The sequence below is a fragment of the Impatiens glandulifera genome, chromosome 2 (genome assembly GCF_907164915.1).
Source record: "Impatiens glandulifera chromosome 2, dImpGla2.1, whole genome shotgun sequence".
In the NCBI taxonomy this organism is placed as follows: domain Eukaryota; kingdom Viridiplantae; phylum Streptophyta; class Magnoliopsida; order Ericales; family Balsaminaceae; genus Impatiens; species Impatiens glandulifera.
In genome coordinates this window covers 5428919-5452832 of record NC_061863.1, presented here as the reverse complement: position 1 = coordinate 5452832, position 23914 = coordinate 5428919, and the positions used below count along the sequence as shown (strand labels likewise).

At 26.5% G+C, this 23914-nt stretch overlaps 3 protein-coding genes across 3 annotated transcripts; 2 read left to right on the top strand and 1 right to left on the bottom strand.

The window, feature by feature from the left end:
• Positions 1 to 1534: 1534 nt before the first annotated feature.
• LOC124927832 lies at positions 1535 to 5572 on the top strand. The gene is made up of 5 exons (XM_047468316.1): positions 1535 to 1804; positions 1885 to 1958; positions 3793 to 3919; positions 4018 to 4329; positions 5091 to 5572. Exons 1-5 carry the CDS (start codon positions 1673 to 1675, stop codon positions 5355 to 5357), a joined length of 912 nt encoding a protein of 303 aa, XP_047324272.1. The 5' UTR covers positions 1535 to 1672; the 3' UTR covers positions 5358 to 5572.
• Positions 5573 to 16283: 10711 nt separating this feature from the next.
• LOC124924217 (putative pumilio homolog 7, chloroplastic) lies at positions 16284 to 18216 on the top strand. Its single transcript, XM_047464283.1, has 5 exons — positions 16284 to 17185; positions 17255 to 17417; positions 17519 to 17682; positions 17751 to 18012; positions 18102 to 18216. The coding sequence occupies exons 1-5, from the start codon at positions 16284 to 16286 to the stop codon at positions 18204 to 18206; spliced, it is 1596 nt and encodes a 531-aa protein (XP_047320239.1). The 3' UTR covers positions 18207 to 18216.
• A 2388-nt stretch (positions 18217 to 20604) lies between these two features.
• On the bottom strand, positions 20605 to 22213 carry LOC124927846 (annexin Gh1-like). The gene is made up of 5 exons (XM_047468329.1): positions 22138 to 22213; positions 21796 to 21941; positions 21512 to 21730; positions 21158 to 21370; positions 20605 to 20901 (listed from the first exon to the last, which is right to left on the bottom strand). Exons 1-5 carry the CDS (start codon positions 22211 to 22213, stop codon positions 20605 to 20607), a joined length of 951 nt encoding a protein of 316 aa, XP_047324285.1.
• Between the last annotated feature and the right edge of the window lie 1701 nt (positions 22214 to 23914).

The following is a 23914-nucleotide window of genomic DNA, read 5'->3' as shown; positions in this document are numbered from 1 at the left end:
AGTTAGCTAATATATATTTTAACTCATTTCTTTCTTGGCAATATAGATTATTTTTCATTAAAAACTGTTTTTTTTTTTTTCTAAAAATATTAAATTTCACCAATTTTAAATTAAAGCTATTTAGATGGGATGAAATAGTGTTCATGTTAGATTGATTTTAATAACATAAATAATTCGATTTGTGATTCCAATTTTCGAGGAGTCTTCCAATAATTGATTCAAAATATAAAAACTAATAATAAGAAATAGTATAATAACTTCTAATAATTTAAAAAAGATTAAAATTAACTTTTTTAAAAAACAATCAAAATAAACCGGTCCGTGAATATAGTTACTACTGTGTCAATGGTGCACGTGAACATGACGTGGCTCGCCATAAATATCTTATGATTCGTATCTATTTGAACTATTTATTTTTTACATTTGTTTATTTTTGTGCTTTATTATTATCTATTGTGTTTAGGAATAAAATGTTTTATCAATATTAAAATTTGTATAAATCAAATTTTTTCAAACATAATTATATTTTTCTTATGAATTACAACTTTAATTAAAAATAAAATGAATGAAATAATAAATATCTTGTAAAAGAAAACTTTCAAATTAATTATACTTTTCATTTCCTAAATTTGATTTTCTTATTTTACAATCAATTAAAAAGTTGTTGCCCTACATTTTTTTTCAGACAATAAATTTGATGGTTATACTTAGTAATCATAGATTTATAATATTTATAATAAAAATGATAAACTTAACACACAAAACAAAACAAATTTAAGAGGGAGTCCACAAATCTAGACATGTCATGTGGGTAGGAGAGAATATTTTAAAAATGTCCTGAAATTCACTTAGGTAGAAGAGAGAAAATAAAAAAACTTTCATATTCCAAAAAAAAAAATTCTCGTCCAAAATGTGCCTTTCAGGACTTAAGACAACGTGATAGGTTATGTCAGATTCATGGACTTACTTTCGTTATAATTTTCGTGGAATTTATCATTCCTAGTTTGTAATTTTTATAACTCACAAAAAATAATTAAAATAAAAAAAAATTATTTAAAATACTAAACATTTCAAATTTAATTGAATACTTTATAAGAGACATAAGATGATTATGAGAATTTTGTCTGCCACTTATATTATATATAGATTTGATATAAATTTTTTTAAATAAAGGTATATTTTGAATAACAGAAAAATTCAATTTTTATTCAAAAAATATATTAATTAATATTTAGTATCTAAAAGTTAAATTTTAACTAAAATTGGAGTGAAAATTATGACGGTAGAATTCAAGCTAGTTTTTTAAATTTGAAATTGATATTTTTTTTATTTGATTTTGTTTATTTTTTTTTTAAAATATTTTATTTATTTTGAAAATGATAAAAATTATTTAAAAAACAAATCATGACATATTAAGAATAAATTTAAATTTATCATAAAATCCCCACAAATATGACCATGTCATATTAATATTTAATTTAAAAAATAATTTATTTAGATAATAGAGATTTTTGGGGCGGAATTAAAATTCAAAATAGTGAGTAATCCAATACTCTCTCTCTCTCTCTCTCTCTTTCTCTCTCTTCTCCCTATCCTCTTTTTGTATTTCTTCTTAGCTAGAAAGATTGTTCTTCGATTTCCATTTGATTCATCTAGTTTCTAGTAATCAGTAATGGATAGATCAACTCCGGTAAGGAAACCTAACGCATCCACCTCAGATCTACTTACCTGGTCGGAGAAACCTCAAGCCGATTCACCGACCGTCGTCTCCTCCAGACAGCGTTCGTCGACTCGTTCTCATCAGGTTAGCTAATCTTCTTTGTTATTGCTTCTATGTTTATACTCGATTTCAATTGAACTGTTTCCGTTTGATGAAAATGACAGCCATCCGATGGGATTAGTAAAGTTGTATTTGGAGGTCAGGTAACTGATGAAGAAGTTGAGAGTTTGAATAAGAGGTAACAGATCTGAATATAAACTTATTTCTATCTTTCGTTTTGATCATTTCTTAGTTTCGGCTTTACATTGAACCATTTCGCATTGTTGTTCTTTCTTTTCTCACATGTTCAGATCTAGCCAATTTCCTCTTATTAAGAACTCTTTATGGAATGCGAAGCTTCAAAATTAGGTTTAGATTTGGATTTGGATTCATACACTTGTTTTTTTTTGTGGATTCAAGTTATAAATCCTAACATATCTTTAATTCAAATATATTTATAAATTTTTGCTAATAATATAGATTATTATTATTAGTTGAAGTCAAAATAACTTATCTGCCTATAAATTTGGGTTCAATTAGATATTTTTTTTTTTTAATTTATGATAATCTGTTTAAACTTAGAGGGTTCTTAGTGAAATCAAATATGAAACTTTTGATCTTTTAGTAAGACTATTTTCACTTAAATTAACTGATTGATTATTTGGAAAAAAAATCTAATAATGAAGATGTGTATTATTTGGGTCAATTTATCAAAATGTACTTGTATTTGATATTTATATAAAATTAAGATATTTTGTTTTAATTTTATGAATTATTCATGGAAGTTTGACCCAAATTTTTTTTTATGGAAGAATTGATTGTTTGGCATAAATCTCATGTCCTGTAGAATATTGATACTTGAACTATTATATACTTACCAACAGTCAACCTAACCTATTTCCTTCTTTGGTTGGAATTAATTGAAGTTAGAAAGCAATTAATGCCAAAATCTTTACACTTACCCTTTGATGGTAGTAATTTGAACCAAAATTAATGACCATTTGAAAGGTTTTTCACAATTTCCAAGTTATAAAAGATACTTCCTTTCATTCCATTTTATTTGCTTGAATTTTCTGTTACTTCCAAAATGCCATACTTCTGTGACTTTCCAATTCCTCTAGGTATTTACATCTCTTCTATTGACTACAGTTGCTTCCCAATAAGCAGAGTGATCATAAACAGACCTTTGAATTCTTGTTCAGGTTAAAAGCTAATCTGGATTCCAAAAATCTTTGTATGGGTTCATGCAATCTCTTAGTTAGTGAATGGTTTAAAATTTTCACTACCGCTAAGATCAATCTTGGATCCCAATGCCAAGCTGATCGCACTATATTTGTGAAGAAACTCACTATCATGAATGTATATTGGATGACTTCATCGTCATCACAACACTAAAACTTTTCATCTCTGAAGAATTTTATACTAAATATCTTGTATTACTCAATTTTTTTGTTGGCATGGGATTGTTCAAGGTATTTCTTTGTGTTGATGCAAATACAATTTAGATTTGCTAAAACAATTGAACATTCTTTGGATGCAAACCAATGGATCCTTTATACAAACCTGGAACAAGTAATGATGAAGACATTGGGAGATACCAACGCCTTTTAGGGTGACTTCTTTATTTGTTTCATACCCGATCAAACACTGGATTTGTTGTTAGTTTGTTGAGTTACTATATTGAGTTCATTTGAAAATTAGTATTTTTGTCACAATTACGATCAAATTGGAAATCACCAAAAAAAAAATTGGAAGTAATGTTGTGACTGAGGCAAATTTATGGACTGTGATCTAGATTTTGTCATTGCCAGTTAGAGGTTTAGAGGTTTATACCAAAAGGAATTAATTTCCCAACTGAAGATCACACAAACGCAATATTCAAAATTCTGAGATGTACCTTCGGGGATTATACCTTTGATTGGGAAACATAGTCACATGTAAAAGCATAAAACAATTTGTTGTGGATAAAGTAGTTGACATTGACATGATTCTCAAACTTAAGTGCTAAATTGACCTGCTCTTGACAATTTCAGGAAACCTTGTTCAGGCTATAAAATGAAAGATATGACTGGCAGTGGCATTTTTGCAGCAAAAAATGGCACTGCTGAATCTGATGCAGATCACGCACCAAGTAACAAAACAGGACTAAGAATGTATCAGGTAACATGATTGATGAATATTTTTGTTCAGTTTCTTTGCAATTTCAATAGAATAATACTATTAATACTGGTTGTAATTATTATTATAACTATTATCAGCAAGCTGCTGCTGGAATTAGTCACATTTCATTTGGTGAAGTGGAAACAGTTTCTCCCAAGAAACCTGCTACAGCGCCTGAGGTAGCAAAGCAGCGAGAACTGAGTGGAAGTCTAGAAAGTGATTGTGACTCAAATTGTAAAAAACAATTTTCAGATGCCAAATATAAGGAACTTAGTGGACATGATATCTTTGCACCTCCTCCTGAAATTCTTCCTCGACCAGTCGCTGCTCGAGCACTCGCCCTCAGAGAGACTATAGAAATTGGAGAATCTGCACCCCGCAATATAAGAACATCTGTCAAAGTGTCCAATGTAAGTGTATTCAACTTTACTTGTTTTGTTCTTTAAATGTTTTCTTTGTTCTTTTAGTTTGAGTCCAATTTTGTTATAATGCATGATTTGTCTATCTAATAGGTTGATCCTAAATAGACAAATTTATACATCAATGTTTTTAAAGGAGAAAACTGAAATAACCTGCTCACTTGTTCTTATTCCTAATTCCTATCCATTTCCCTTTCAAACCCATCACCCCGAAAACCTAGAAAAATGGTCTTATACAATCCATTGTATTCCTCCTTTGTAAATGGCAATATTAGAGGATAACCTTTCGAATCTGATCATCATTTCTTATCAATCTGCTGACATTACTTAGGCAATACTCTTTTAATTTGAGTTAGTATGGTGGATTAATAATAACTCATTTATATTCAAATAACCGTAAAAGTATTTTTATTAGTGATTTGAAAAATGTGATGTTAGATTATTAGATAATGAGTTATTTGAAAATATGGCTTTGAACCATCTTTTGTTTTTTCTCGAAAAACAAAGAGATACAATGATAGCAACAATCTATACCTTGTTTCAACTCCAAACCTTAGGATCTCCTCTTAAGCATCATCATGCATTCATGTTACTTGTGACATTCAAATTATAGAGAAGATATGATCAATAGTTTTCTCATCATGTCTACATAATAATCAAATTTAAGTATTTTCGAATTTTTTCTTATAGGTTAGGAGCAATTATGTTATAATTTTTTTAAACTGAAACATGGCTGATTAATGTTTATATAGCCTGCTGGAGGGCAGCAGACAAACAACCTGTTTGGCGGAGGCGAACCTATCGCGGTGAAATCAGCTAAAAAACCAGCCCCAAAATCCGATCAGATTAAGGGAGATGCAGCAACAGTTCAAACGCATAACGAAAGGCCAATAAGTTCTGCTAAGCTTCGTGAGATGAATGGAAGCGATATCTTCTCAGACGGTAAAGTTGAAGCTCGCGACTACTTTGGTGGGGTTCGTAAACCACCTGGTGGTGGCAGCAGCATTGCCTTGGTTTGATTTGTGTTAGCTACTAACCAACCAACCGACCATTTGTCTTCTTTTTTTTTGGATTATTGCTTTTCAGTTATTCTGTTAATGAAACGACTATTCTAGTTGTAATTCAGGTGTTCTTGATTCGTCGAATCAATTATCGTACTTGTAAACACACTCGTTAACGCTTCTTTTGTTTATTTATTCTATCCGGAAATAAATTGGGAGGTTCTCTTCTGCAATCTGCATGATGTTGGGTAATGATAAAATGATAAACCTCCATTTGGGTGATAAATTTACAAAATCTTAAATTATTGTAATAGAAGACCAGTTATTAACTTTGTTTATAAATATTTATAAAATTTGAGTGGGTGATTTAGATGAGATAGTTTTGTCTTGAAAGAAAAAATATTATTAAGTTTTGAGAAAGTTGTGATGAAAATTTATGACAAATTAATTTGTTTACATCATTTTGATAATTTCTCACTTTTTCTTCAATCTCTCCATTAATTTCACTTTGAATTTGTTTTAGATGATCTATAAAATATTACAAGATAAGAGTAGTTTGTTTTTTAATATTAACAATTTTAAAATGTATTAAAGTGAAATTATTAAAAAGAATAAGGGAAAGGTTTAGCTTTTTAATTTTTGATGAGTTTTCAAATTTTAATTATGTTATCAATAAAATACTACTTAAAAAAAAGCCTAGTTACGGGTGTTTTATTATATAATAGTAATTAAACTTGACGCATTTGGCTTAATTTGACAAGTATATATAATAAAATTCATAAGTGTCAATTTTTGAAAAAAAAGAAGAAAGTTAGTTTGACCCATTGACCGTTTATTTATCTAATCCTAGTCCATATCTTAGAAATAATACACTTGGATAGTTATTTTTTTTATATATTTATTTTAAATATTTCCCGCACTTTAAAATTTCATATACTTATTTCTCGTTTCACATTTGCGTAATTTCTTAATATGAATAACATAGTTTCTATAACTCGTCCAAACTTTAATTGCAAGGATCTTGATAATTTTAAAAAATAAAATATTAAAATTGTTTTACATAGTATTATTTTTCTCCTTAAACTTATAATTTTCTAATGTGAACTTAATCTTTGAGATTTTATTTAATTTGTTGTTGAATTATTATAAGATATCTTGAGTGGGAGTATAATTAGACAAATTTAGATATTTACATTTATATTTTTGGATAAAATTAAAAGTAAGAAGATTTGAATACGATTAAAAATGATACGATTCTGAAAGCTCATAAACCGATATCAATAATTTTTTTGAAAACAAGCTAAATTAAAGTAACTGATAGAGGCTGCATTATGATTCAATGCATATGGTTTATGAAAGTAAAGAGGAAGAATAATAATGGTCACTTCTAATTCCTTAAATGGAAAAATGAATTGCCAAGTTAGAATTAGTGTGTAGGGATTGAAATGGAATGTAGAAAGTAAAAGAAGAAGAAAGAATTTTGCATTATGTAACTTTGCACGTTCTAGATATTCTATATCATTTATTTTCTTCGCAAGTGTTTATACTAAACTTGTTAAACACGGTGAATATTTGACGATTTTTTTTCTCTTTTCGTGGAACATCACTTGAAAGTTAATGATATAAGGATATGAACTCTTTCATTAAATATTTTTTTGTTTGTGGAATATCATTTACAATAATATAATTGTGGATGATATATTAAAAGAAATGATTCATGTTTGTTTATCATTATTGAAGGTAGGGTTTTTTTTGATACATTATATATGACTTACAACATTTATCAATTTTTAATGTCTTTTTGATAAGAATTTAATTTTTTTTTCACAAGAAATTATAATTTTTAGATTATGAGATTTTTTTAAATGATCTAGACGTGAAGACTCGGCTCTTCATAATGAGAACGTGAGTTACTACAATTTGTCGATAAAATTATGAGTCAATCAATAAACATTATAATAACACTCTGTCAATCTTATAAAACAACTCATAAACGAAATACATATTAAATTTGTTACATTCTTAGAACACGGGTCAACGAAGTCTCTATTAAGTATTTCGACGTCTAGCTTTTAGGATTAATATCAAACTTAAATAGTTAACCATCGCCATTTTTTCTCAATAATTTCCACTTTCCATTTTTAGTCACCTTTTTTTCTTTGCCAAAATTTGGTAAAAAAGTCAGTGTGAACACAATATTTGAGTTATTTTCTATGGGAATAATACTAGCTTAGCTTTACCTTACTTTATCCAAAGAAAATGAAAGCCTTATTTATAAGTATTTATCCACATATTAATTAATTAGATGGTGAAAGCCTATTTATATATAATGTTACACATAAATTATTATTATTTTACTAGTTTTTTAATGAAATTTAACATATAATATGATCTTAATTAGTATAAATAGGACATGTAAAAAATAAAGATATTAACATCTATTTGTACAAGTGTATTAAACTCAAAACAATCACATGAAAATTTGATTTTCCTTCTTTAGTATCAATATATATGATTACTTGCATTTAATGAATAGTGGAAAATTATATTATTTACTGAATTAAAATTAATTTAAAAATTACATGGATATTTTAGATCTATATTTTGCTTATAGGGGTGAAAGTTTAGTTTTTATGGGTAGAAATTAATACGATGATAGAGTAATAATCTTTCGCTTTAATTTAAAAATATTTAAGTGAGAATCAAACTCATACTCTTTGATTATTGTAATGGATTAGTTAAAAGAACACTAATTTACAATGTTTTAAAAATCTAACATTTAAATAATTTAATATAATATATTATCAAATATGTCTACTATCCTATTTTCACAATTATTTTTTTCTTTAAAAAAATTCAATATATATATATATAGGGTTTAGGGTATATATATATATATATATATATATAATCCAATTTGAAAGGAATGTTTGGAGTAAAAAAATTATCATAAAATTTAATTTTCAATTCTTGATCATATGACAAATAACTAAGTGGTAAAGAACAAAAACTCAATGTTCCTCTCATGATAATGAATTTAAGTTTTCACATTTATTAAAAAAATATATAATTTTTTATCTCATTTATTTTTAAACATCAGAAAATAAGAGGTCAAATCTTGAGGACTAATTTAAAAATCATCTTTAAAGTTTAAATGATAAAACCAAACATGTCTAATAGATAATGCTTATGCCTTGTTTGTCTTTTATTTTTTTTCTAAGAACATCTAGACACAAACAAAGCATAAAAGGATAAATACTACCAAACAAGCTGTAAGAAAAAAAAAAATAGACAAATTGATGGAAGAAATGTGTGTAGGTTGATTTAGGGATACTTTAATTAAACTTATAATTGTGAATAAATCTTATATATATACCTTAATTATATATATATATATATATATACATATACATATATATATTAATATGTTTTTTTCTCTTAATAAACTTCACTCGTTTTCAAACACTTTAATTAAGAATAATATTCAATTTTGTGTAATTATTTTCTATAAAAAAAAAAAGCCAGTGATTCATTCCTTAAGAAATGACTTTATTTTAAAATTAGTTATCAGATCAATAAGTTTTATTTCCAGAAATTTGTTTGGTTTTGATATTTTCTAAGAGATTAATTATTTTGAAAATGACTTATCAAATAATACTGTTTTGATTCAAAATTTAATATATTATAGAATTACTGGTTGAATAACACTATTTTTTTATTTATAAAATTACTTAATTTATATTTTATAATTAAAATAAATAAATTTTGAACCACTTTAATAAATATACATGTAAATTTATTTTTTATATTAATTAATAGTCATAATTATGACAACTATAATGTGAAAATATATATAATAAAAAAGAGTTTGAACAAAACAATAAAATAAATTTTATTAAACTTATTAATATATATTGTTAAAATATATTTTATTAGACATCATTTATGTTAATATAATTTTCGATGACATGTAAAAAGAAAATATTCATTATTGTTTATAGGCACATTCATGAAAAAGTGATAAAAGAGTAGAACAATTTTTAGATAAAAATTTAATGTTTTTTTATAAGAAATAAGATTTTTTTTTTTTAAATGATAGTACCTAGCTGAACTCAAGGACTTGAGTTATTGTATTAGGATATTTATATTTTGAAGTCATTTAATTTCTTATATATTTTTTAACTTAATTGATGGAATATTAGAAAAAAAAAATTGATTGATATTTGATTACAATCATCATAAAATTGCGTACATTTAAAATTTTCAAAAATAAAACATGAAATTATTTAGTATGAAAATTATAATTGAACATTTTTTCTTAGTGAAAATTATTTTTAAACATTGTCATCTACTACTGTATTGTATACAACAATAAAATTATAAATTAACATTTTTTCTTATAATAAAATTAAACTCTACCACTACTTCAATTTATTACAAAATTTACATATACCTAAACTATAATAAAATCAATCTATACAAAAAAAGGTTATGATATTTTTTTCACAAATTGTTCAATAAACATTATAATAACATCTATCAATCTTAAAAAAACAACTAAAAAAATCAAATTAAATTTATTACACTCTTCAAACACAGTTCAACGACCTCGCTATTGACACGTTTATGTTGACACGTTTATGCTTAATATGTAACTTATATAATTCACCTTCCTCATTTTTTTCTCAATAATTTACACTTCCATTTTTAGTTACTTCTTTTTAGTTTGCCAAAATTTGATAAATAAAGTCGTGTGAATTCAATATTAGAATTTTTTTTATATGGGAATAATATTAATTTAGGTGGTACAATGAAAATAGTCGACCTAAGACGTCGCTAAAAAGTCACTTATTATGAAAAAGAATGATATTTTGTACCGTATAATACTAGTTTTCTTTCATTAAAAAAAAATATATACTAACTTAGATAAAGCCTTACTTTTTAAAAAAAAAAACTGATGCAACAAAAATTGAGTTTTTTTATTTATTGACAGGAAAAACTGAAAAGAGCTGTACCCCATTAAAGTCAAAACAATGATCAACATGTTAAATAGGTTAAATTTCCAATTAAATAGAATGAAAACTACATTTCTTGTCCATCAAGCAACATGTTAACTAAGGGTTAAGTTACAAGAGAACTTTTCAATTCCTTTCCTACTAACCATACATGATAGTTTCCTATCTTATACAACTCCACCATTAATTGCCCATTTACTACATCGAACCTTAACTTAACGTAAAAATGCTTAGAAACTCTAGTCTATTATATAGCGAAAAATCGAACTCAAGAACTTACTTAGAAACTCTGATTATAAATTCATAATTTATAAGTATTTATCCACACACAAGTTAAATAGAACTGCCACATAAGTTAGTCATAAATTATTATTGTTTTATTAATTTTTAATTAAATGTAACATATAATATGATCTTAAGTATAAATAGTACATATAAAAATATAAAGATATTATCATTTATTTGTTCAAGTATATTAATCTAAAAACAATCACATGAAAAATAATTTTTGTTCTCTTTAATATATATATATATATATATATATATATATTACTTGCATTTAATGAATAGTGGAAAATTATAATATTACTGAATTAAAATTAATATTAAATTGCATAGATTTTCTTGATTTTTATTTTGTTGAGAAGCGGTGATAATTTGATTTTTTATTTTAAACGTACGAAATTAATTTAACCCGTTAAAATAACTTAAGTGATAAAAATGGTTCATAATTTTGATTCTCACTTAGAACACCTTGTATTGAATTAGAGGTCGTAATCGGGGATTATGCTAGCATCTTATGTAAAAAAAAAATTACAGACTTATCGAACTCTTCTAGCACCTAATCTTATTTATGAGCTACGTGTTAGCTAAAAATAATAGTAATTTTTAAATTTTCAAAAATGTGAAATTTGAATTATTAATAATATATAATACCATCTAAATTACCAAATATGTCTAAATCCCACTAAATATTTTTCTAAATTGTTTATTAGGAACCATTATTTTCATTTAAGCTACTATTTATATTAAAAATTAGATTTTAGTTTGAAAAAAGAAAGTTATAAATTTATTTAATTATGTTTTAAATTATTTCATTTGAATATTAGTTTAAATTAATATGCTTTTTCTTGTTTGAAGTCACTTTCACTCATTTTTAAACACTTTATTTTTAAGAATAATATTCAATGTGTGTAATTATTTTCTATAAAAATAAAAAGAAGTCAGAGATTCATTTCCTTAAGAAATGAGTTTATTTTAAAATTAGTTATCAGATCATAAGTTTTTTTTCTCAGAAATCCTATAATTAGATGCTAAGGTACTTGTTGTTTTGGTATTTTCTAAGAGATTACTAAATCAAATAACACTGTTTTGATTCAATATTTAATATATTAGAAATTAAATTCACTATTAAAAAACACTGCAACAGCGATATGAATTATTGTCGCTATTGCTCAATATAATGTTTTTTTATAAATAATAAGTTATATATTTTTTCAGATTATGAACCTTCAAACATTAATGACGATGTGAGTTATGATATTATATTTTGAAGTCATTTAATCTTATATGTTTTTGTTTAATGAAATCTCACATTTTCTCCATATAAGTTTGAAAAAGATATATATACACTTAATTTAGAGAATATTAGAACATTTTTTTAATTGATATTTGATTTCAATAATCAACAAAATTATATTTAAAAATTTCAAAATAAAACATGAAATTAATTTATATGAAAATTATAATTGAACCTTTTTCATGTGAAATTTATTTTTACAAATTGTCATTTACTATTTTATTGTATACAACAATAAAATTATAAATTAAAATATTTTTAAAAAATAAAATTAAACTCTACCTCATCACAAAATTTACTAATATCTATACTATGATAAATCAATCTATACAAAAATAAAATAAAAAATCAGAGCAAATTATGAAACTTTTTCACAATTTAATCAATAATCATTATAATAACACTCTATTAATCTTAAAATAAATAACTAAAAAATAAAATACAAATTAATTTTGTTATACTCTTAGAACACGATTCAACTACTTCCTAACACGTCTATGATTAATATGTAACTTATATAGTTTACATTCCTCATTTTTTCTCAATAATTTCCACTTTCCATTTTTTCCACTTCTTTACTTTGCCAAATTTTGATAAATAAAGTTAGTGTGAAACCAATATGTGAATTCTTTTATATGGAATAATAATAGCTTAATTAAGTCTCATTCATCACGTGGTCCAATTCAGGGACGGACCCAAGATTCGGTGATAGGAAAATTTAGAGTGGAATAAAATAAAAACCGATTTTTTTTTATTAATAAAACGGATAAATAAAGGTAAGTTTTTACCATTTTTTTAATAATTAAATAAACAAAATAATAAATTCTATTGAAATTTTAAAAAAAATTAAGGTGTAATATCAAATTTTAACCGTAAAAAAAATAGATTTTTTTTTTGGAGTGGACCCCTACATAGATCCATCCCTAATCCAATCTTAATTACCTCACCCATTACCATCTTTGAATAGTTTAATAGAAAGAATCAACTTAAAATATCAAAATGTCACATTTCATTTTTTATATGTAAACTTAAAATGGAACAAATTTCAAGAACTATAATAAAATAATATATATATGATCTTAAGTATAAATAATGTACATAAAAATAAAGATATTACCATTTATTTGTTCAAATATATTAATCTAAAAACAATCACATGGATATTTGATTTTCTCTCTTTAATATCAATATATATAACTTGCATGTAATGAATAGTGGAAAATTTTAATATTTACTGACTTAAAATTAATTTTAAATTGCATGAATTTTCTTAATCTTTATTTTGATGAGAATTGGTGATAATTTATTTTTATTTTTAACTATAGGAAACTTTAAATTTGTTTTTAAGTGAGAATCGAACTATCATAAATCTTAACACATAATCTTGTTGTTGAGTGATGAGTTAGTTAAAATAATACTAATTTATAAAATTTTAAAAATATGAAATTGGAAGAATTTAATTAATATATAATATCATCTAAATTACCAAATATGTCTAGTATTCAATTTTCATAAAATATTTTTCAAAACTCAGCATATATAAATATAATCCAATTTGAAAGAGATGTTTGGAATAAAAAAATTACCATAAAATTTAATTTTCAATTCATTAAAAAAAAAACTTGTTTTGAAAACAAACATTTTTTTATCTTATTTAAAAATAAAATCAGAAATAAGAGATCTCTCCTTGAGGTCTAATATAAAAATCAGCTTTAAATGATAAAACCAAACATGTCTATAGATAATGCTATGCCTTGTTTGTCTTTTTCTTTTTTTCTAAGAACAATACACTTTTATATAAAAGTAGAAAATAGTACATCTGTACAAAAACAAAGCATCAAAGGATAACAACCACCAAACAAGCAGTGAAAATAATAAATTAATAATAATAATAATAATAAAAATAAAAATAGACAAATTGATGGAAGAATGGGTGTTGGTTGATTTAGGGAGACAAGGGTACTTTAATTCATGTTATTATTCTAAATGAATTTTATTTGGGTAAGTTGTTACATATTAAATCAATAAAACAAAATTTAGTTATAAATGGGAGCAAATTATCTATTAAATATACTCAACATTAACCATTTAAATAGGCTTAATGTATATTAAACTTACTTGGACATTTAACAAATGAGTTCAAGTCTAATATCAATGAATAAATATTTAAAAAGAAAAAAAAATATTAGAAGGTTTAGTTTTGTTTCTTTCTTATTTTTAAGTTACTAGATACCTTTGTTGAGAATATTCATATTCAAAACTAGATTTTAGTTTGAAAAGAGAAAGTTATAAATTTTTTATTTTTTATTTTTAAAATTATTTATTCAAATATTAATTTGATATATACTTTAATTATATATATTATTCACTCCTTTTCAAACACTTTATATTTTAGAATAATATTCATGTAATTATTTTCTATTGAAATAAAAAGAAGTCAGTGATTCATTTCAAAATGAGTTTTTATTTCCCTTTGTATTGTTTGGTTTGGTTAAATTATTTTGAAAATGACTTATCAATTAATACTGTTTTGACTCAAAATTAATATATTATAGAATTAGTGGTTGAATAACACTAGTTTTTTTTCTTTATCAATTTACTTTATATTTTATAATTAAAATAAATAAATTTTGATCCACTTTAATAAATATACTTGTAAATTTATTTTTATATTAATTAATAGTCATAAATTATGACAACTTTAATGTGAAAATATTAAAGAAAAATATACATTTATAAAATACAAAATAGACCAGATAACCTAAAGTTTATAATCAAGTACTAATCTCCAATTAATAAAAAAGTCCACAACACTAAATATAATAATCTCCCATAATTACTATTTTGTTTGAAAACATTTTAAGCCTAAAATCTTGGGATCGAACAAAAAAACATTTATTAAAAAATGTTATTTTTTGATTTAAACCCAAATCCAACTTTATTTTCAAACAAAGCATCTTTCCTCTTTTACTTTATCTAAATTAATTTTAAAAAATAATATATAAATTAAAAAAAAATATTATATAAAAAGAGTAATTAATTATGTTAAGATATCAGTTTTAATTTAAGATTTGATACCAAAATATGAGTAAATGCTAATTTAAAAAATAAAATAAGATTATTTATTATAAAAGCAGGATGGGTTATATAATTATTAATATATTTTTTTTATAATGAGAATTATTTGTATTTGAAATATTTATTTTAATTTATTGTGTTTATGCAAATTTTTTGTTTTACAAAGTCTATAATTAATAAATCCAATGAAATCAATCCCCTCTTATGTGCCCAATAAGATATTTTGAGCCTTCTTAGAGGTCTTGGGTTTGAACCCATCAAAACAGGTAATTTTCGTTCTCCTGATTATTCTGAGCCTTCTTAGAGGTTTTGGGTTCGAACCCATCAAGACGGTAATTTCCGCTCTCTTAGTTATTCTGAGTCTTCTTAGAGGTCTTGGGTTCGAACCCATCAAGACGATATTTTCCGCTCTCCTGGTTATTCCGAGTCTTCTTAGAGGTCTTGAGTTCGAACCCATCAAGACGGTAATTTCCGCTCTCCTGATTATTCTGAGCCTTCTTAAAGGTCTTAGGTTCGAAGCCATCAAGACGGCAATTTCCGCTCTCCTAATTATTTTGAGCCTTCTTAGAGGTCTTGGTTCGAACTCATTAAAACAGTAGTTTCCGCACTCTTAAATTAATTAGTTAAGTAAGTTTGCGACTGAATTAATCGTATCCCGACAGAAAAGCGGAATTCTTCGTTACAACAACTCATATAAAGAAATTAAAGAATATATTGATTTATTAATATTTAAATATTAGAAAAATAATATAAAATAATAAGGGATTTTAATGATGTTATGATTGATGATTGATAAATTCAAATAAGTTTTCATGAAACTAGGTCTTACATAAAACAAGGTGAAACAATAAAAAGAAAGTTAATAATAGGAAAATAATAATTATAAAAAAATCCTTCTATTCGTCTATCTCTGTCATTTTCCTACTTTCTCACTTTCTCTCTCTTCTGTGTATTCCGTTTCTGCAACTTTTCCATATTGCTGCGACCTCGCTCCTTCATTTTAATGGCGTGAGCTCTCCACACTGTCAGTCTCTCTCTCTCTCCTCTCTCCTCTCTCTGTATTCTCTCATCATTCTCGATCGTCATCTTGTATTCATCGAACGACCAATGTCGTTTCATTTCAAATTCAAATTATACATGATGTATACGGATTGGATTCACATTGCGTAGTGTCGTGGTCAGATTCTCGTTTTCGTTTTTCAATTTGGATTTTTCTCTAGTCATTGTCGTCTAAATTGTATGACAAGTAATATATATATAGATAGGAGATAGATGATGTTTCAAGGGAGACCAGTGCAGAAGGGGAAGAGTGTTGTTGTAAACATGGATGGCGGAAGAGGAGATTACGAGACGATTTGGAATCTAAATCATCAAATGAATCATCGTCAGTTTGATTCGTTCGATGGATCAGAATATTTCTCAGGAGGAGGATCAGGTCGATTCCGCAACGATAATGATGAGACTCTGTATTCGGTAATGATGAAGAACCGGTATGATCTGAATGAGTTTGATTTATGTAATCAACTTAGAGAAATGCATGTAGGAAATGGTTCGACTAGGTTTGGAGAAAGTTCTTACAGTAGGGCCAATTCGTTCGTTTCTAATCCTAATCCCAATCCTAATCCTAATCCTATGAATCTCTCTATAAATCAAACTGAAAATCCCTATTTGGTTCAGAAAGACTTTCTATCTAGGAGTCATTACCAGTTGCAGAATGATAATGATCTAGGAGCCATTCTGTTAAGAAGACAGAATGGAGTGATTTCAAAACCTTCTTCTTCTTCATCATGCTCTACACTTTTCAAGATGGATGGATCAGATGATAGCCTTGTTCTTGAAGGAAATCTGTCTGATCATCATCATCATCATCGTTCTTCCTGTTTGCCGAATTCGAATTCTCCTGTTCAATATCAGAATTACATATATGTTATGGCAAAGGATCAACAAGGTTGTAGGTTCTTGCAAAGGAGACTTGGGGAAGAAACACAAGAAGGTGTGCAGATACTATTTAATGAGATCATCGGTCATATTGTTGAATTGATGATGGACCCTTTTGGTAACTATTTAGTCCAGAAACTGTTGGAAATCTGCGATGAAGAACAGCTATTGAAGATTGTCCTCATGGTAACTGAAATTCCAGGGGATCTTGTCAGAGTTTCTTTGAATGCACATGGGTAAGTAGTAATTCAACGTTTTCATCTCAATTGTTCTTCATAACTAATCAACATCTGTTCTATTTTCAGGACTCGGGCTGTACAGAAATTGATCGAGACTATCAAAACTAGACAGCAGATTTCTCTAGTTATTATGGCACTCAAACCTGGTTTTCTTGATCTTGTTAAGGACCCAAATGGGAATCATGTTATTCAGCTTTGTCTCGAACAGTTCAACTACGAAGACAACAAGGTATATTCCTCGTTTTTCATAATGGTTTGAATGAAATTGTTCATAGATGTCTTGAATAGGCTTATCTGTTTTGCTTTAACACATGAACTCTTTATTGACAGTTTATATTCAGCGCTGCTGAGAGATTTTGTGTCGCTATAGCAACTCATCAGCACGGTTGTTGTGTTATGAATCGCTGCATTGCTCATTCGGTTGGGAGAGATCGCGAAAATTTGATTGCTAAAGTTGCTTCTAATGGGCTTAAACTTGCACAAGATGCTTTCGGGTAATAACAATATACTTTTTTTTAACAAGAATAACTTCGAAACTAAAACTGCTGAACTTTCGTGACAGGAATTACGTTGTCCAATATGTAATAGAGCTGAAAATACCATCGGTTGCTTCCATCTTGATGTCGCAGTTTGAGGGAAACTTTTGCGCACTATCGACGCAAAAATTCAGTAGCCATGTCATTGAGAAGTGCCTCAAGTTCATTGAGTATAGCCGTCCAAGAATTGTCAATGAGTTATTGAATGCTCCTCGATTCGATCAGCTTTTGCAGGATCCATTTGCTAACTATGTTATCAGATCTGCACTCGATAACACTAATCCTAAGGTATGTATGTTCATTCTCGGTGTATAAATGTTTTTGGTTTTATTTGTTATATCAATTCAATTCAATTCTTGTAATGGTTTCGATTTCAGGGTAATGTACATGTTTCTTTAAAGAAGGCGGTTAATTCATATCCTTCTTTGCGTATGAGTCCTTATTGCAAGAAGATTTTCTCGCACAATCGCGCCAAGACTTGAAATGAGAAGATCGTCGACTAGGAAGTGTTTCTATAGTTATTTTTGGTATGCATATTTTGGAGGAAAAAAATCCCTAATGGTGGCGCATGGTAAGAGATCGAGGCGTTTTTTTGATGATGATATTTAGTTGCGTTTTATGTTGTGAAATTGAAGGAATGTAACATTTGATATGTTGTCGTTTAATATGTGATGTAGAATGCTTTGTATCTGTATTATGAATGATCTTTATAGATTGCTACTTAATATTAGTTGTAATAGTTAATGGTTTGAATTATAATATTGATTTAGTGATCATGTTAGTATTATATTTAATTTTCATTAAAAATAATCTTAATAAATTGAAAGTAATGAATTATTTTAGTTTTATCGTATTAATAATCAATAGTTCTCAAAAAAAAATTGAAGAGAAAAAAGAATAAAAAAAATTAATTACGGATCAATTAATATATTTATAAATGAATATACCATTAAATCATTCCATTAATAATTAAAACATCAAACTAGACTTAATTTTTGTAACTTAGAAAGATATTTTAGTCAATTTAATTAAATAACACATTTATTTACCCTATTCAAATAATCTTACATAAAATTTGGGAATTCTTTAAACATGATTATGTTTACATTCATTCAGCTTATTTTTATAATTAATTATGAGTATATTTGATAAAATTATTTTAAAAATTTAACCTATATTTTCTATTTATTTCAAGTAATTTAATTTATTCGCTAAAATTTTTGAATATTTAATTTTATTTACAGGAGAAACTTATTTGATAAGATTAGTATAATAAGTTTTTAAAATATAAATGGTCTTTTTCACCTTTTACCTATCCCATCAAAAGGTTACAAATATTGATTGATACTCATATTTCAGTTTTTGTATTTATTTTTTATTAGTTATTGTTTTTCTTATCACCTTTATTTGTTTCCTTTTCAGATTCTTCAGTTTTGTAACTCTTATTTGTGTTAATAATTAGAATGGTATATCTTTAAAAAAAAATGATGCAAATATGTAACTTGTTTGAGAGTTTTGAAAAATGATGCAAATATGCAGATTCTTAGTTTTGATTTTTTTTTTTTAATAAAATCTTTATTATTTGATTGAGTTAATCTAACATGCACTCAAAGTTTAATTTGGCAGTAGCTAAAACAATTTTTATAATCACAATTAGAGAACGTTTATAATGAAAAATTATGAAAATTCAATAAAAAGTAAGACTTATTGACATTTTTTTATGACTCGGTTAATTTCCGAGATAACTATCAATGACCCTCTATAGTCACAATTTCCGATTAATTGTCCCACACACTTAAACCATCCTAATAAATTAACTTATTCACACTTAAACTAAACATATCATTTTAATTTACCCATTAATACCCAAATAATAGAAGATCAAATAAATGATAATGAGAAAACAAATAATAAAAACATTTTTTTTTTTGTTACCTATCATTTTCACATGATAAAGTAAGACATGGACAATTGTCATGATAATTAGCCGTTAAAGGTTTGTTAGTTCCAGAAATGATGATACAAATTAAGGATATTTTGAAGAGTATCAACTCCTTTTACTCCCAAAACAGAAATTGAGGCATAAAGCTGCACCATCTCAAACAAAATTCCAAGTCTTGTTTGTTTTGCTTATAAAAGCTTTGATATTGGATAAATACTCCATTAGCTATAGAATCTTATCTTTTTCGAGAAAAAAAAAATGTTATTTGAATAAATCGTTGTTTTATATCAAAATCTTAAATCCGACCATATAACCGACATATCTCATGTTTTCGGTTCGAATTGAGTCGGTATAACGATAGAGCCATTCATGTCGGTTTCAATGCTCTCATCTAATTATATTTGCTTACACTGAATTTTAAAAAAATTGTGTTATTTTAAAATAATCCATGTAATTTTAAATAAAAAAAATAGTTTAAGCATAAAACCACATAAACATATCATAAAAAAACATATTTCAAGATAAAAATAAAATTAATTGACTCAAAAGTCCTTTAGTGAGGTCCTAAACGAATCAATTTGAAAGGTTAAAAGGTTTGTGTTATCAATTTGAAATTGTGTTATATTTCAAGATAAAAATAAAATTAATTGACTCAATACATATACAAGATTGTTTTCAAATAAAACAAAGACAATGAATAGATAATAAAAAAAAACAGTGAAAACAGATTTTGTGTTATAAAATACTAATGTCATAAACTTATGAACATTTACAAAAATTGCTTAATATACGGATAATTTAGTTGTTTAATGAACAACTTAACTTTATGTTATTAAAATTCTCATGATAATACAAAATTTAATTTTAAAAAAACAAATAAATTCAAAATAATTCCACAACTTTATTGTAATAATAAGATGATAGGGGATTATATATCCTCAAGCATCATCATGTCCAATGAGAGCCAAAAGCATCTTCTCATAATCGCCATGAGTGTCCTTCGCTATTGCACGATCGAGAGGTCCGTCATTGTGTTGTTGATACTCATCCATTATGATCTTCATATCAACTTCGGCTCGAGTAGCCACGATTCTAGTTAGTGCCCCTTCGTCTGTCCCTTTCTTGTTTATTGCCAAACTAATAACCTCTTGAAAATACTTTTCCGGGCATACTAAACACTTGACTGTCGCTCTTAGCATTGCCAAAAACTCGTTACTGGGATCGATTTCCAAGTCCTAGAAAAGAAGAGGCAATTCATCTTTATAAGCAAATTTAGTTAAAATGAAAGATCACTAAGTATAAAAGAGATTTGATTTATAGGCAATGTATTTTTTTTTTGTTACAACCTTAACCTTTAAAGTCTTAAATTCGATTTTCACTAAGAGCAAATGGATTAAGTGTTAGGTCATCACAATCGAAGGATGGTCTAACCGACTTGGTTTAAGAATGAAAATTAAAACATGTTTAAATGATTGATTTTGCTCGAAATACCTTGTCCAATTCTTGTCCAAAGTCATCCTTATAGTGATTCAAGGTTGCCTTAATTTGTGCTTTGCTTCTTGTGGCTAGGAGCTTAATGATATCATCATGGGCATATTCTTTGTTTGAAATATGTTCATGAAGAAGCTTAGACTCCGATTCCGCAAGCCCCGAATCCACTTCATTTCCTTCATATCGGTATGAGCTCACAAGCGGCAACACAAACTTCATAACCATCAAAAGAATAGACACGACGAGAGTGATTTCAAGATCACTAAATTAAAACTCGATGAAAAAAGAAAAAAAATCCAAACTACAAAGATAATATTCCAACATAATTGCAACAAATTAAAATGAGGTAAATACCTTTCGAAAATCGCCAGTTGTATGATGAGCAACATCTTCTTCAATTGATTTCTTAAATTTTGAGTGATAAAATTGCTTAGCCATAAGTAACTCATGCATGGATCTTGTGCATGATATTTCCACAAGGACTCTATCGGCTGCACTCCATTTTTTCGTAGCTTCATTCGCCAAAACCGCATCTCGTTCCATAGGTTCAAGCGTCCACATTGATATTAACCTCTAAACGAAACAAAACAATATTTATCATAAAACTTCAAAGATAAAAATACCGAAGATTGACCGACCTCAAAGTCACTAGTAAGTTCTTTGTCAAGTGTTTTAAGAAGATCCCCTCCATTAGTTTGAGCATACGCTTCTCGAATTGCCTTGCGTTGAGATGCATTTCTATGAGCAAGTATCGTTATAATTAGATCTTCATTTGTTCCCCATCCTACAATCAATCGATAAATTAACCACTATTAATATCAATCTAATTATACTCAATCATGATTTTTTAAATGTTTCAAATATAATGATAACACAACGAAACAATATTAAAAACAAACAACAACATGAAAATAAGAACAAAATCATCGAATACTTCACCCAATATATTTATTTATATTTTCGGGTAATTCGTAGATTACCCGAAAAGGCTTTGTGGAGCTGCTCACAATCTTCATTAACATCAGGGACCTGTGCAGGGACAGTAAGTGTCGCCATTTTCTGTTGTGTCGGGAAATTGGAGGAATGGGGGAAGAAGATGATGAAATGTCATTTGAAGATTGGTGGTTCATAATCAAGAAGCGTAACTGTCGGCCACGTGTGATGACCGTTGCAATTTCTTCTTATTTTTGGAAAATGATCGGTTAATCGGTTATACACTCTTTTCGTTCAGAGAATTAATATTAATAAAATTTAAATATTAGTTCTTTTTTTCAAATAAAATGTTATTTGTAATTTTGTATTGATTGATTGATTTACAAGAAAAAAGAAAGAATAGAGTTGTTATTTCAATGATTTTGTTGACGGTCAATTAAAATTCAGAGTAATCATATAGAATATCTGATAAATAGTCTTGTCAAATTTGACTATTAGTTAAAGTTTTATTTTGTTTTTATCATGACTTTGGGTTTGAAGTGATTTATAATAATTACTTTTATAATAAAAAATTACCCTAACCCATTACAATTTTACTTTTTCTCATTTTATTAATCAAATCAATTTATATATTAAAGTAACTTTTATTTAAAAATATATATATATATATATAATTTTTATTAATATTAATACCTATCTGAACCAGACCAGTGAAAAGTAAATTTCAAGCTAATTTACTACTTTTTGAAAATACTTACAAAAAAATATATAAGGAGGCAAAAGCATAGCACATGTGAAAATAGAAACAAAAAGAAAATTCATACCACCAAGAAAAACTATTATGTTATTTAAGATTAAAAAAATAACAATATGATTAAGCTCTAACCAGATAGATAGTAACAAAAAACAAAAGGCATGGCATAAAAATAAAAATCTCTACAAAATCATTTTTTCATATATGGGAAACAGGTTGTTAACAAGATCATATAAAATCTTAGAAAATATGTAAAAGTAAAACTAAATCATATATTATATAACTATTAAGTATTTTTATTATATTTTTTAATTAAAAATAATATGAGAGCACAATAAAAATAAAGACTAATATTAGAGTTTCAAATATGTTAATTATTATTATTGATAATGTACCAACTTAATCTCAAGATTTCTTCATAAAATATTTAGTAAAGTAGTAAGCTAAAACAAATTTAGAGGTAATTCAATAGGGTTATTTTGAGATTGCAAACCAATCGATACTTTTTGAGCCGGTTCTATTTTATTCGATAAAGTATCCTCCTTTCACGCAATTCATAGAGAATCGTTATTTCACAATTCAATTATTTCCTTAGTATAAGAGACTCAACTATTGATTGGTAAAGCTTTTCCTTTGAATTTCCTAGTATAAGAGACTCAACTATTGATTGGTAAAGCTTCCTTCACTCAAACTCAAATTAATAGCTCTTTCCAAAAGGCAACCAATCGATAATATCGAGCCCAACATAAGCCCAAATATTTTGATTGGTAAAGCTTCCTTCACTCAAACTCAAATTAATAGCTCTTTCCAAAAGGCAACCAATCGATAATATCGAGCCCAACATAAGCCCAAATATTTTGTTCAATTACTCGTTAACCGCTCCATATGGAAATCTAATATGTGTCTTTAGATGATAATTGAACTCGAATTAATTATTTCAATATACAGTCTAGAAGTGTTATTAAATGTTCAAAATCAAAGGTTCAAATAAGTGAAACCAAAGAGTTAGAACCTTATTTGAATTGAGATAGAGTCAAATTTTAGTTAAAATTTTGAGCTTCAAATCCCAT